We start from the raw sequence: 16232 nt of genomic DNA, 5'->3' as shown, positions 1-16232 counted from the left end.
ATAATGAAAGTAAGCTAATACATATGATTTGATTGACTAAATTAATAATTATGCATCAAAGACACCAAAGGAAACTAAAACGGCAACTTAGAGAAGCATAAAAATGGGGAAAGAAGACTGTAGAATACAGAAATATTTTGAGGCAGTCACATTTTATTGTACGCTACATATAAAATAAAATGCATATTTGGGGGTGAATTTTTAAATATTGCCACATTTTTCTTCTCTCTTGTTGTGAGGTGTTCACTTTAAATCAACCTCCCTCACCCTACGGCCTGCCCTCGTTCACCCGCAAAAGTATTCCCGGAGTGTGAGGATGTCACCATCCGGATGGTGAACACCTCTATATTATAGATAGATTCCTGCATCCCACCCCCTTCCCCATCCCCGGAGGATCCTCACTGACAATGTGAATATCACACTATCATATGCCGACAATCGACATACCACTTCCGTTTCTGTACTTGACTTAGTGAGAAGTATTGTGGTTGGCAACAGCCTAATAACGGATTTCTTCCACATCATGTAGTCCGTTTTATGAAAGTACGCTAATGGAAGAAAAACATGTAAATTACATTGGATTATACATTTTAAAATATATTTTCATTAAAGGTTTCTGTTTATAATAATAATACGTGATTATTGTATAAATTACAATCGATCACGTGAACAGCAAGAAAATAGGGCCAGTTTCGAACATGGCGACTTCCATGCATGCAGGAAGGTCTCCCGTGTTTTCAGAGTAGTCTTTCGGAAATACAGCCATTTGAAAAGTGGCAAGAAACAGGTTGTTCTTAACGTTTATGTGACGTTGTGTCGGTGCTATCCTGAGCAAGCAGTGAAGTTGATGTCCAAGTGTAATTGTGTGTCTGTGTCTTTGTGTTTTCGGTGTGGTGAAAGAAAGGAAAACGACTGGTCAAGTTGCGAGTCCCGCGAAAAAAACACATTATTGCTCGTATAAACAAGTACACCAATTTTGAGATAAATGCAATACAATGCGAGGTGCTTTCGTATTCTTTCAATCAAAGAGCCATCCTGTCCACTGTGGAGAAGATGTTGATAGTGATGGTTGATGATGATCTCCCCAATTTTAGCAGTCGACGTTAAATCGCCTCTTGTGCCACGTTGAGTTCCTTTTTGGCAAGCAAATTTGACAGCCGTACTCAGGATGATGTCTAGCGCCGAAAATGCCTCAAGTTCAAAAAGGAAGTACTGAATCAAGGTAAGAAAATACATTACTTGTGTGAGACGTGCGTAAATAATGTGCTTATTATAGTCTTCTTGTTTTCTAGTGCATGAGAAACCAAGAGAAAGATAAACAATCTCTTTTTATTCCCCTGCTTATCATTGGTTAGCTTCTGCTAAAACTGGCGGTATATTTGCTGCACAAAGGAGAAAACAATACTCCACATGTCAACAATGTTGGGCAATAATTTGGTGGAAATAAAACCAAAAGGCTTGAATTACTGAAACGAATCTCTCTCAATCTCTCTCTCTCTCTTGCATAACTTTGGCGCTGTCAGACTGAGAGAGGAGGGGGGAAGGGGGATCTGTTAACCCAGTGTAAGATAAATTGAACTTCTGGCATAGAAAAATATGTTCATTCTTGAACAAGAACATGTATTTAATAACTTGTAGAAAATTTATTATACTTCAATGTGTAGATTATCAGTTAAAATAAGAATTCGTTTTTCTATGTTACGTAAAATTAAAGGTTGCGAGTGAGCAGCATACGATGGCCGCACCATTCACGAACAGCTGGCGCGGAGTGATATGTTACTCGAAGTGAGACGGTTGTTTACAGAAGGTCGGAAGGTTCGTGATTCTTACTTTATGTGTGTGTGTTTATATATCAGTGATTATTACTCCCACAAGTATACATACGCCATCCACTAAATAATGAATGCTTTCCTGAAAAATGTGTATTTTTGAGGAAATGTTTTGCCTCAATACCAAAAAAAAAAAAAGTCTCACTAAAAATAATATCCTGGTGGGTCTGCTGAGTCCAGCAAGGCAACGTCCATTTACTTCTGGTTTCGAGGTGCAATGCTCAACGGAATATAACTGAATCCTTACTGCAATACAGTAATAATAGCAAGACAATGGTTGCAGTGTAGGGAGATGAAAAGGGACAAATATGTGGCTTCAATCTACATTATACTTTGTAGGTTATGTCTCGGATAAAGCCTGCTCTACACGTAATGTTTTATTGCCAGTCCTGCATGATCATGCTGGAGAGATTACCCAAAACATTACGTGTGGATGATAAGTTTGACATCTTGCATAACTGAATGAGGTTTGATGACTGCTTGAAAGACGGATGGGCTGGAGCTTTGATTTCAAACTAAAATGGTCAAACTTTGCATAATTTTGCGACGGGTAAGGGAAAATGGTATGTCTTAAATTGTTGATCCTATACGTGGTTTGTTTAGTAGTTACTGGCTCAATGTAAGAACTAATTCAATTTATTGAAGAGTTTCAACAACAAAATTGCTACAAATACTTACACTTACTATTATCTCATATTGTTTAACCTTTCTTTGTCCCTTCCTCATCGGACTGGATATGCATTCTCAGTTTCATTATCTGAAACAAATTAATTACTTGCATTAGAAAACAAACTAGTAAGGTTTTTGAAGAACTGAACTGAATTAACTGTATGAAATATCTTATGGCTCACAGACCACATAACTTAGTGAAAGGTTACTTGAATACGATTGTGGATTGAACCTAGATCTTTACATTACATGCTAATGCTTTTCCACTGAGTTACCAAGTCAGCACCTCCCCACCATTTCTACAACTCAGATCTCTGTGTAAGTTTATCATTACAAGTCAGTCATGTCAGTAAATTGTAAGAAGTTCAAATTTGATCACAAGATTATTAAATTTACTCTCAAACCCATTACCTCCTGGTATTGCACATATGTATCATATCAATCAACCACTAGACTTGTTTTACTTAACTAACACATTTTACAACAGGAGCACATTTAACACATATAATATTTACTCCAATGTTTTTTACTACTTCCTAATGTAAACATCTGGAGTTGAAAAAATAACAAACATTTATTAATACAAGGGGCAGTCAAATGGAAACGTTATTAATTTTTTTTATCTAGTAGAATTCTGCAAGTTTGCTGCACTTTAGCATAGGCCCTCCACTCCCTCCTCCCCATCCTGCACAGTGATCCTGATACCAGGGACATCTTTCAGGATAAACCAAGGGTCGTCTTCCGTCGCCCCCCAACCTCCAAAACATCTTGGTCGGAAACACTCTCACCCCTTCCACACCACTTCCCCCAGCTCACAGGTGCAACAAACCCAGATGCAAGACCTGCCCCATACTCATCACCTCCCCCACCCTCCTAATCCCCACAGCGGCAGGTGAGTTCACCCTTCACCCTAAGGGCACCTGCCACTCATCCAACCTAATTTACACCCTCATCTGCCAAATCTGGGGCAACTTGTACTCTAGTTAAGCGAAACCTCCACCCCCTTGAATTTAAGGATCAATAATCACCGTTCGTCCCCCAAAACTCCGATTTCACAGTTGCCATGCACACCAACAGCCATAACACCACCTTCAATAACTGCTTCCGTGTTGCCATCATCCATCTTTTACCCCCCCCCCCCCCCGCTCTCACACATCTTTCCACAAGCGATGGGGAAGGGCCTATATAGAAGGCATGCATGCCACTATACCCCCCGGACTCAACCTAGCCAACCACTAACACTTTCCTCTCCTCCCCGTAACTACTTACCCACCTTACAGTAAACATTGGTTAAAGTACTTTTTGTTATCTATCAACTGTTTCTGGCAACACTGATCGTACAGACCCTACGGTCAGTATTCTGTGCCTCTACTCCATGTGACTCCAATCTTTCTTTCTTTCTTCTACATTGAAGATGCGACTCAGATCGCGAAATATAGAATTAATTTCTCTTAGTGTGGTAAGTGTTTACTGAATCCTTCATAATTTGTGTACATATATATATATATATATATATATATATATATATATTTGGTCTAGGAATTAATTTGTGCGCCTGGACAAGAGATGGTGTAAAGAGCGTATCGTCCCACAGTTCCGTGTATCCACACATGCGTTGAAAACTCCTGTCAGCGCGCATCGTTCGTAGTATAGGGCAGTTGATTGACGCGTCAACAACAGCATTTTGTAGTCAACTGATCATGGCACAGTTCGTGCCAGATGAAGTGTTTTTGCGGGATGTTCTGCTTCATTACTTTAACATGCAGAAAAGTGCTACCGAAAGTCATCGTATTTTGGTGGAAGTGTATGGTGACCATGCACTAGCTGAGTGAACGTGTCAGAAGTGGTTTGCATGGTTTAGAAGTGGTGATTTCGGTCTGGAAGACCAAGAGCGACCTGGACAGCCAAAAAAATTTGAAGACGAAGAATTGAGAGCATTGCTCGATCAGGATTCGTGTCAAATGCAGGAAGAACTTGCAGAAGCATTAGGCGTTGATCAAACAACAGTTTCCAAATGCCTCAAAGCCATGGGAATGATTCAAAAGATGTCACATTGGGTTCCACATGAATTGAAAGACAGACGTTGAAAGATGAAAAACCATTTGCAAAGCTGCTTCAAGGACAGAAAAGAAAGGGTTTTTTGCATCGCATTGTTACTGGCGATGAGAAGTGGATCCATTACGAGAACCCGAAATGAAAAAAGGCCCGGGTGAAGCCAGGTGAACCAGGTCCATCACAACCGAAACGAGATATTCACTGTGCAAAGGTTATGCTGTGCATATGGTGGGATATGAAAGGTGTGGTGTACTATGAGCTGCTGCAACCGGGTGAAACTATTAATGGAGAACGTTATCGACGTCAATTAATGCGTTTGAAGCAAGCTCTGGCCAGGAAACGACCAGAATGGGAGAACAGACATGATAAACTTATTTTTCAACATGATAACGCTCGCCCACATGTTGCAAAACCGGTTAAAAACTATTTAGAAAATGTCGGATGGGAAGTTTTACCCCACCCACCGTATTCAACAGACATTGCTCCTTCGGACTACTACTTGTTCGATTGCATGAATAACGATTTGATTAGACAGCGGTTCACTTCTTCAGAAGATATCGAAAAATGGGTCTCTGACTGGATCGCTTCAAAGGATGAAGACTTCTTTCGCCACGGAATCCGTAACTTGCCTGACAGATGGGCGAAAGTGGCGGCTCATGATGGACAATATTTTTCTTAAGGTATTTATGTATTTTGTGTTTGAACTACAGCTTCAATGTGTGTGTAACAACCGCACGAATTAATTCCTAGACCAAACACACACATATATCTATATATACAGGGTGGCTCAATAAGTCACTTAACACCCTCAGTACAAGGCCACTGCGGCATGGAATGTGAAAATGTCAATGACCAATCATTGCCTGGCCAAGGGGGAACCACATTGACGCCACCCACACGGTCGGCGGCCATCTTCATGTCCTCCATCTTGAATTCAACTTCAGAATTTTAAATGGGAAGGGGGTTGTGCGACATATCAAAATGGGCTAGAATTTCACGAGAAATGTAATGGTGAAGGTTTTTTTGACGTATCTTTAACCAGTAAAAAGTTATGACTGAATTCTTATACCAATTTGCTCCTTTTCGAGGTGTTAGAAAAATGACTTAAAATTTGTTTAGCGCTTCGGTAATGCATCGAGATCAAAGTGACGTCTATGGAGAGACGTTCGCATGCCATTGCACATTATTTTAATCCGATACATCCATGAAGAGCTGTGCATTGTGAATGGTTGTCGCGAACAATTTACAGTGTGACGCTTCCATTGAATTAAAAGTCCTTCACAGTGACAAGGCTAATGTTTATGTTCATAAGGAAGTTTATAAACAGAATATTCGATGCTTTTTATCTGATAACCCATTTTCGACAGATCAAAGCTGAATGGTTAGTGTTGGTAAGTTAATGGTGTGGCGTGCTCTATGGAACACGATTGGTTAGTCAATTTTCCATCAACGGAACCTTAAATGCTTAGGGCTACTTGGATTTGTTAAATAAACAGTTTTTTTCATCCTTGCTTATGGAAGAAGGTACTTTTTACAGAGTTTTTTCAATAGGGAATAACACCAGAACACTTATGGGAACGTTATGAACCTGTTTTTATCCAAAGTTAGTTATCAGATAACAAGGGTCGCATATTCTGTTTATGAACTTTCTTCTGAACATAAACATTAGCCTTGTCACTGTGAAGGACTTTTAATTCAATGGAAGCGTCACACTGTAAATTGTTCGTGACAACCATTTATAATGCGCAGCTCTTCATGGATGTATCCGATTAAAATCGTGTGCAATGGCATGCGAACTTCTCTCCCTAGACGTCACTTTGATCTCGATGCATTACCGATGTGCTAAACAAATTTTAAGTCATTTTTCTAACACCTCGAAAAGGAGCAAATTGGTATAAGAATTCAGTCATAACTTTTTACTGGTTAAAGATACGTCGAAAAAACCTTCACCATTGCATTTCTCGTGAAATTCTAGCCCATTTTGATATATCGCACGACTCCCTTCCCATTTAAAATTCTGAAGTTGAATTCAAGATGGAGGACATGAAGATGGCCGCCGACCGTGTGGGTGGCGTCAATGTGGTTCCCCCTTGGCCAGGCAATGATTGGTCATCGACATGTTCACATTCCATGCCGCAGTGGCCTTGTACTGAGGGTGTTAAGTGACTTATTGAGCCACCCTGTATATATATAAATCAAAGTCGGTAAAAGGAAACTCTCACTGGACAGTAGAAAAATTCATAATTTTCGCTAGCTTCTTAGCATCATTGGTGTGAGGAGAAAGAGACGGAACCAGAAGTTGGGGCCCTGCAGAGTTGCCAGGTCCCCATCGAAGAAGAAGTGGTGCGGAGAACGAAAAAAACACTGTTTCGTCACCAGGCTCGTCGTTGTGAGTGTGTGGGATGAGTTGGGAGGGAGGGCGCGAGGGATGGGATGGCTTGGGATGGACGGTGGGTGAGGGATGGGCATTACTGGGTGGCCTTGTTCAGGCCAGGTGGAGTGGTTACACTCATGGCCAATATATAGGCCCTCTCCCATCTTTGCGAACAGAGGTGTTGGCTGGTTGGGGTAGGAGATGGATGATCGCTACCCGGAAGCAGTCGTTGAAACTGATGTTGTGGTGGTTGGTGTGGACGGCGAGAGAGAAGTCCAGGTTGTGGGTGGAGGAGAGGTGGTTATTGATGCGGAGGTTGAGGGCCATTGATGTTTCCCCCAGGTAAAAATCACCACAGATGTTGCAGGTGAGGATGTAGATAAGGTTTGAGGCATGGCAGGTCCCTTTGGGAGGGATGGAGGGTAAATTTGCCAGTGGCCGTGTGCACCTGGAGGGTGTGAGAGGTAATGGGGATGGGGCAGGTCATGCACCTGGGGCGGTTGCATTCATGGGCAGGCGGGTGTTGGATGTGTGGTGAAGGAGTGTTGTGAACCAGGATGTTTTGGAGGTTGGGGGGGCATTTGAAAACCACACTGGGTTTGTCGGGAAATATATTTTTGGTTTCAGGATCACTGTGGAGAATTGGGAGAAGAGAGTGCAGTGTGTGCCTGATTTTGTTAGGTGGGGATGATATTGGGTGATGAGTGCAGGTGGGTTGGTGGCAGCAGGTTTCTTGGTGGTAGTGTTGTGTGAGGCAGCTTGCGATATTTGCTTGGTGACCAGGATGGAGGGATATCCACGGTTAACCAAGGCCTGGTGTAGGCGGAGGTTATAATTCTGGCAGGAGGTGGGTGAAGTGAGAGAATGGAATGGCTTTTTTGGTGTGGAACGAGTGGGAGCTGGAGAAGTGTAGGTATTGCATGTGGTTGGTGGGTTTTATGTGGATGGAGATAGTCAGGTGTCCTCCCTCGATGTGCACGTCCACATCCAGGAAGGTGATCTGGTTGGGGGAGTGCGTCCAGGTGAATGTTAGGGAACGGAAGTGGTTAAGTTGGTCCAGGAAAGCTGACAAGGATGGTTCTCCATGTGTCCAGAGTATGAAGATGTCGTCGATGAAGCGGAGTCAGAGGAGGGGTTGGAGGGATCCACCTGGCCTGAACAAGGCCACCCAGTAATGCTCATCCCTCACCCACCGTCCCTCCCAAGCCATCCCATCATTCCCGCCCTTCCTCCCAACTCATCCCACTCACTCACAGTTTACGACAAGCCTGGTGACGAAACAGTGTTTTTTTTCGTTCTCCGCACCACTTCTTCTTTGATGGGGACCTGGCAACTCTGCAGGGCCCCAACTTCCAGTTCCGTCTCTTTCTCCTTACATCGATGATGCTACGAAGCTAGCGAAAATTTTGAATTTTTCTACTGTCCGGTGAGTGTTTCCTTTTACCTTCTTTGATTTTTACTTAGCCCTTTTGGCCCTCCTTGCTTTTATACATTATATACATACATATATATGAGTGGTTATTACTCCCACAAGTATACATACGCCATCCACTAAATAATGAATGCTTTCCTGCGAAATATATATTTTTGAGGAAATATTTTGCCTCAATACCAAAAAAAAAGTTTCAATAAAAAATAATATCCCGGTGGATCTGCTGAGTCCAGCAAGGCAACGTCCATTTACTTCTGGTTTTGAGGTGCAATACTCAACGGAATATAACTGAATCCTTACTGCAATACAGTAATAATAGCAAGACAATGGTTGCATTGTAGGGAGATGAAAAAGGACAAATATGTGGTTTCAATGTACATTATACTTTGTAGGTTATGTCTCGGATAAAGCCTAATCTACACGTAATGTTTTATCATCAGTCCTGCATGATCATGCTGGAGAGATTACCCAAAGCATTACATGTGGATGATAAGTTTGACATCTTGCATAACTGAATGAGGTTTGATGACTGCTCAAAAGATGGATGGGCTGGAGCTTTGTTTTCAAACAAAAATGGTCAAACTTTGCATAATTTTGCGACGGGTATGGGAAAATGGCATGTCTTAAATTGTTGATCATATACGTGGTTTGTTTAGTAGTTACTGGCTCAATGTAAGAACTAATTCAATTTATTGGAGAGTTTCAACAACAAAATTGCTACAAATACTTTTACTTACTATTTTTTCGCCTTCTTTATCCTTTGTTCCTTCCCCATCTAACTGGATTCCTGGTGATGAACCTGCATGCTTAGTCACATTATCTGAAACAAAATAATTACTTGCAGTAGAGAACAAACTAGTAAGTTTTTTGAACAACTGAACTGAACTCACTGTATGAAATATCTTATGGCTCACAGACCACATAACTTAGTGAAAGGTTACTTGAATATGTATTGTGGATTGAACCTACATCTTTCCATTACATGCTAATGCTTTTCCACTGAGTTACCAAGTCAGCACCTCCCCACCATTTCTACAACTCAGATCTCTGTGTAAGTTTATCATTACAAGTCAGTCAAGTCAGTAAATTGTAAGAAGTTCAAATTTGATCACAATTTATTCCAGGGTGGCTACAAACAAGCAGAAATGAAATTCCCTGACTTTTCCAGGTTTTCCAGGACAAAATTTACATTTTTCCCTGACAATTACAAACTAAACTAAATCGATGTTTTTGCAAATAGAAATAATAAACTCACACAGATCCAGGTATGATTTTGTTAAGTACCAATATTATTTTCTATGAAACTGACTCAATTCTCTATGATTTGAATTCAAAATGCAAAATAGTGAATTTGGAAAATTATTACAATTCACAAGCTAGGGAAGGATTACGGAATTTTGTCATACGCAGTAAGTTTAAAATAAAATACTTGATTATTTTTAAAGTTACTACTAAATGAGATAAGAGTGAATGATTAAGAATACAATTTGTAATTTATCAGTCTCCTTATACATTCTCTGTATTATATGTTGATATTTCCACTGAGGTTTGGAACCCTCTGCTTGCAAGAACCATGAGTGTGGACTCATTTTTCAATGCATAAAGCTACTTCTCTTTTCTCTGTAAAGAAAACAACTCTTGCATATAAGTGAAACAATTGAATCGAACAAAATAAAGTGTCATATTTCCTTACATTATCAATGAGATTTCTGCTTCAGTACAGTACATCCAAGTGAAGTACTGTGAAACTGACAACATGCAGTTAGTTATACCATTAATGCTGACGAAAAGGGTATGTAGGTATTAGAAATTTGACGCAAGGAATTTATAGAATTGCATTGTATAGGTACCCGATTTAGCTAACCACACATTAAAACAGGAACATTCTAATAATAAAAGCTTCTGAAAGTTCATATACGAGAGGCATGCTGAAAAAAGCTCCAATGGTGCCTATACGCAGCACTAGTGGTTGGAGAGTGACACACACACACGCAGGCAGGAAGAAGTGGCATGTAGCTGTAATCTGGTAGAGTTGAAATGCAGCCATTTTAGGACAGTTCTAGGTTAAAGATTACAGCTCTCATACAGTCTCCCATCGACTGTGCTGTCAGACACATATACCGTGGGCATACAAAATATAGTGCCATGCTACGACAAATGCCAGAACAACAGTGGTGATTATGCCGAAAATTAGGATAGGACTCACTGCTACTGATGCAATAAATTACAACTGATATTCTTGTTCTATTTATGCCTAATCGGTAGGGACCTTGATATCTTGTTATTTATTTTTGCAAATTGGTGTATATTTTTATTTTTTATTTTTTACTGTTCGGTGTTATTTTTCCAAAATTCACATTTTCACTTTAGCGCATTTTCTGGCAAATATCTGAAATTATACCTTCATGGTGTTTTTAAACTACTGTTTCAAATTGTAAGTCACATGGCTTACACCTCTTCTTGAGAGTTTGATATCTTGAAAGTTATTTTCCATACCCCCCATTTAATTTTAAGATAAGGTTTTAGATAATGGTATTTTCCCGGGATATACTGAAGGGTGCGTAACGACCATAAGTGGCGACGCACCCAAAAAATTTAAATCAATAAATCTCACGTGACAGATACATATACTATGGCACTAAAAATTGGCATCATGTTTTTTGACTTGTTAGTGTTATGTTTCCCAAAATTCGCGTTTTTGTATTAGAACATTTGTCTGCCAAATATACCAAAACGCAATACTCCATTGTGCTTTTAAACTATTATTTTAAATTGTAGGTCACATGGTCTACGTATTTTCGTGACAGTTTGATGTGTTGGAACAGATTTTTGAGGAAGTAAAAGTAAAGTGCTCCACTGCACTTTTCTATGAAGGTGTATTGTAGGGGTGTGGAGTTAGGTCCCCACACTTTCCTGATCACGGCTGAAGGTAGGGGTGATGTGATCAGTATCATCCTGCTGGCTACCTTTATCCCTCAAAGTTTCCTCAAGGTAATAGCTTTATATGATGCTGGGTGGGTGCCGGAGCAGTTTGAATAGGTGGAAAACATGCCGGTTCTCCCCTGCAGGATATCGACCCCGGGTATCTCGCATAGTAGTCAGACGCCCTAACGACTGAGCTCCATTATTACTCCGACAAATGGCGATGGTGCGCACTTAGCTTGGTAATTCGAAACATATCTCGTGCGACAAATATGAAGATGTGGCTCACGTGTGACGGTAGATATGCACTCGATCTCCTGTTAGAACCCTGCCACTTTGCTGTGTGATGCAAATGGTTTTGATAGAAGTTGAAAAAATCATGGGAAATACATGATTTAATGTGACTGTCAGAATTATTCCATGTATGTATAACTCTATAGTTTACTCTTGAGTAAAATGTTGGAAAACTTGCATGTTCTATGTACACAAACATGGCCTAGAAAATACAAGAATGTTGAATTTCATGGAATTTTTCGTTGTTTTAGGACATTTCTTTTTTAAAAAATTCGCTAAAAACTCCAACAATTCGCATTTTAGGCCAAATTCACATTATTTCGATATTTCGAAAGGGCGAAAAATGTGTCCAGACATCACTGCACATTCCTAAACATAACTTTGCAGGAATTACCATTTTTCACTGTTTTGGCGTTTGCGAAAAATCAATGTCCCTACTAATTGGAAATTACTTTCTGGCCACCCCTCGTATAAATCAGTAGATGGAAAAGGAAAATTTAGCAGGGCTGGCAGAGAAAAGTTAATTCTTGATGAAAGTGATTTGCTTTTATGATTGAATGATTCAAGTAAATATTAAAATATTTACGTATTTATTATTAGTATTTTATTTCATAGTCATGAGTTTAAACAGACAGGACAGAGAGTGGCGTTAATTTCATTGCATAACTAGTGTTGCAGTAAATTTGAGGTTGGGAGCATGCAAATGCCAATTTTTATAACATTCACCAATGCAGATAATGTTTCACTTTTTTGTGATAGTATTCTATATATATTCCATTTGGTTGGATTCTTCTTAATATCTAAGAATAGTACAATGTCATTGTAAACGTATGTTAACTTGTGCGAAAGCAGTGATACATCAGGATGATGAAAGAAAACCTTCGTAAGTACTGATACATTTAATAAGGTGAAGTGAGCCTGAAGAGTAATAAAATTCCAGCAGCATATTTGTAGTCTAAAGCTCTTCTTATTTATGCATGCGATTTTTGTTGAATGTTGCAGTCTATGCAATTTCTGTCGCATGTTGTAGTGAGATACTTTGGGCCCGTTCCGAAAGTCGCACGAGTTTAATGCGTGAAACGAGTTATGGTAACTGGCTGTCCCATAAGTGCTTCTGTGCATTTCGTGAGATTCATTATGCTGTCCCAAAAGTCGCATTATGTGTGTTTCGTGCAATAACAAGATTCACCAAACGCATGGGCCAGGAGGCTGGTTTGTTCCGTGAGAATCATCTGCTCCTTGCAGACAAAGCGCGTGCTGATGAATTCAAACTGCACTAGTTCGGAAAATGTATTATAAGTTTAACAGAGACCAATATGAAGCAACGTGCACAAGATGAGTATGCATTGACCATTCTAAGAATGTGATTAAAATGAGTAACAGTGTCCACACTAGAGTTTATTTTTGCCATAAGGACATTCCTTCCGCTGACGCCATGTGGAAACTTTCTCTAAACAAAACGCTGCGCCTGCGCTTCCACCTAGTGTGTTCCATAAGTCTATAAAATAACAGGTTTCACCAGATTCACAAGCCCAGTTATTTTCGTGGAATGTGTTCGTTTCGTTAAGACTTTCGGAACGCACCCTTTGTCGGGTGACGATATTCAACAAAAATCGTACGTATCAATGGAACCAATTTGTTTCCATGTTCCTTAAGTTTGCCCAACAAAATGCCTTACTACGACGTCTGACAACTATCGGACGGCGACACCCGCTCTTATCCCCTCCATTTGTTGACGAGTCCCTTACTACTCCCCCACGTAATATTTAGAGGCTTAACCTTTACTCCCCCGATGATGATACCATATGGTATCATCAGAGTAAGGTCGTACTCGCCCGTACCATACGAAATGAATGTGCTTTTTGGACCTTCATAATCTTATGTTTGGGTGGAAACTCTGACACAGGTCTGGAGCAAGCATGGGAAATTCATATTGATGACCAACCCCCCCCCCCCCCTCGCCGCAACATATCCATGCTACATTTCCGAACAGTGTTTCACATTTTGGCTCATTATTCAACTTGTATGGCACCCAGAAACATGAAACATGTTTAAATCTCTTTGGAAACGTCCATTCTTTGAAGAGAATACTAAGGTTTGTGCCTTCTCCACAAAATAGCGGGAGAAGAAGGGGCAGACTTCAGATTTTTGTTTGTTTTTTCATTGAAATTCGGTGGTCGCGCCCCCAAACCACCTTCCTTGGTTTGGCATTCTGAATTGTAGACATTTGCATGCTATGATGTTTTAGCTGAAAAACAAAACTTATCCGAATTAGATTGCTCCCATAGTGGCCGAGTTATAATAATTTTCCTCCAAAAATGCAAATTACCTATTTTTCATAAAAAAAAAACAAATTATAAAAATCACATTTTGGCTTATTATTCAACTTGGATTTCAGCCAAAAACATGAAGCATGTTACGTTCTCTTCAGAAATGTCCATTCTCTTAAAAGAATACTAAAGTTCGCGCCTTCTTCCAAAATGGCGGGAGAAGAGGGGGCAAACTCCAGATTTTTATGGAATTTTCATTGAAATTCGTGGGTCGCGCCCCCTAAACCCCCTTCCTTGGTTCGGCGTTCTGGATTGTAATCAGTTGCATGCTATGACGTTTTAGCTGCAAAACAAAACTTATCCGAAGTAGATTGCTCCCATAGTGCCCCAGTTATAACAATTTTCTGAGCAATATGCAAATTACCTATTTTTCATAAAAAACAGTTTCACACATTTTGGCTTACTATTCAACTTGTATTGCACCCAAAAACATAAAACATGTTTCATTCTCTTTGGAAACGTAAATTATTTTAAAAGAATACTAAAGTTCGCGGCTTCTTTCAAAATAGCGGGGGTAGAAGGGGCAAACTCCAGATTTTTATGTTTTTTTTCATTGATATTCAGGGGTCGTGCCCCCAAGCCGCCCTTCCTCGTTTCGGCGTTCTTAATTGTACACGGTTGCATGCTCTGATGTTTTAGCTGAAAAACAAAACTTATCCGAAGTAGATTGCTCCCATATTGCACTTATAACAATTTACCTCCAAAAATGCAAATTACCTGTTTTCCGTAAAAAAAAAAAAATCACATTTTGGCTTATTATTCAACTTGTATGGCACCCAAGAACATAAAACATGTTACTTTCTCTTTGTAAACATCTATTCTTTGAAGAGAATATTAAGGTTTGCGCCTTCTCCCCAAAATAGAGGGGGAAGAAGGGGCAAACTCCAGATTTTTGTTTATTCCATTGAAATTCGGGGGTTGCACCCACAAGCCCCCCTTCCTCGGTCCGGCGTTCTGAATTATACACGGCATGCTCTGATGTTTTAGCTGCAAAACAAAACTAATCCGAAGTAGATTGCTCCCATAGTGCCAGAGTTATAATAATTTTCCTCCAAAAATGCAAATTACCTATTTTTCGAAAAAAAAATAATCACATTTTGGCTTATTATTTAATTTGTAAGGCACCCAAGAACATAATACATGTTTCATTCTCTTGAGAAATGTCCTTTCTTTGAAAAGAATACTAAAGTTCGCGCCCTCACCCCAAATAGCTGGGGAAGAAGGGGCAAACTCCAGATTTTTGTTTTTTCCATTAAAATTTGGGGGTTGTGCCCCCTTCCTCGGTTCGGCGTTCTGAATTGTACACGGTTGCATGCAGGTATATATCTCTATCTCTCTCTCTCTCTCTCTCTCTCTCTCTCTCTCTCTCTCTCTCTCTCTCCCCCCCCCCTCTCCTGCCATCACTGGTTTCTATAAAAGGGGCATAAAAGTGTTGAGGCCGAAACTTATGAACGAGATTTCCTGTTCCCGTGCAGAGTTCCATAATGATATCTTTAAATAAATAAAGAAATAAATAAAAAAGTGAATGAAGATGAAATTCCCTGACATTTCCCTGACTTTTCCCGGTTTTCCAGGTCTGTTGCCACCCTGTACTCTCAAACCCATTACCTCCTGGTATTGCACATATGTATCATATCAATCAACCACTAGACTTGTTTTACTTAACTAACACATTTGACAACAGGAGCACATGTAACAATTTAACACATATAATATTTGCTCCAATGTTTTTTTACTACTTCCTAATGTAAACATCTGGAGTTGAAAAAATAACAAACATTTATTAATACAAGGGACAGTCAAATGGAAACATTATTATTTTTTTTTTTATCTAGTAGAATTCTGCATGTAGGATTCTGCAAGTTTGCTGCACTTTAGCATAGGCCCATTGCTCATCGACATACATTTTTAGGTACGAGTTAGTGCTGTGCACCACAAGAAGAAGAATATTTGGAATGCAAGTGCAGTTACTTATGAGTCACTGCGAAGGTCTTTCCACCCATCTGCCTGTGACCTGAGGCAACTGTCGAACGTCCTCCTCTGCTTGAAATATTGCTGGCATGGTAAACATGCACAGTGAAAATGAATTTTCATTTGCAGAGAATGTCCATAGGATCTTGTCTTCCAGTACATTAAAGTGTGTTGCAAGTCCCCTGAGCTGGGCAATCTTCCCAGAGGCAGAGCTGCATGCCACCGGGTGCATTCCCAGGTTGCAGATAGGGGAATGGACAGCAGATAGTTGGCTAGCTGGAAACAGTCACAGACAAGCAGCAGCAAGATTGGAGGAGGCAGCTAATTATTGAGTGGCACCTTTACTTAGTAAGTAC

At 40.1% G+C, this 16232-nt stretch overlaps 1 protein-coding gene across 2 annotated transcripts in view; it reads right to left on the bottom strand.

The window, feature by feature from the left end:
* LOC145984494 (lens epithelium-derived growth factor-like) overlaps positions 1-16232 on the bottom strand; it is a 72257-nt gene that overhangs the window by 8668 nt on the left and 47357 nt on the right. Inside the window, exons 5-6 of one of the 2 annotated variants that reach the window (XM_083118151.1) lie at positions 9097-9179; positions 2508-2586 (exon numbers count right to left, since the gene is read on the bottom strand). In XM_083118151.1, the coding sequence (XP_082974277.1) occupies positions 2530-2586; positions 9097-9179 (140 nt within the window). In that variant the 3' untranslated portion in view covers positions 2508-2529. The remainder of the gene's footprint in view (positions 1-2507; positions 2587-9096; positions 9180-16232) is intronic. The other variant, XM_083118152.1, reaches the window with a different exon arrangement.

Source organism: Lepisma saccharinum, chromosome 2 (assembly GCF_977018435.1).
Source record: "Lepisma saccharinum chromosome 2, izLepSacc3.1, whole genome shotgun sequence".
NCBI lineage: Eukaryota > Metazoa > Arthropoda > Insecta > Zygentoma > Lepismatidae > Lepisma > Lepisma saccharinum.
Note: the sequence above shows the minus strand (reverse complement) of the source record. Positions and strands in the feature narration are given on the sequence as shown.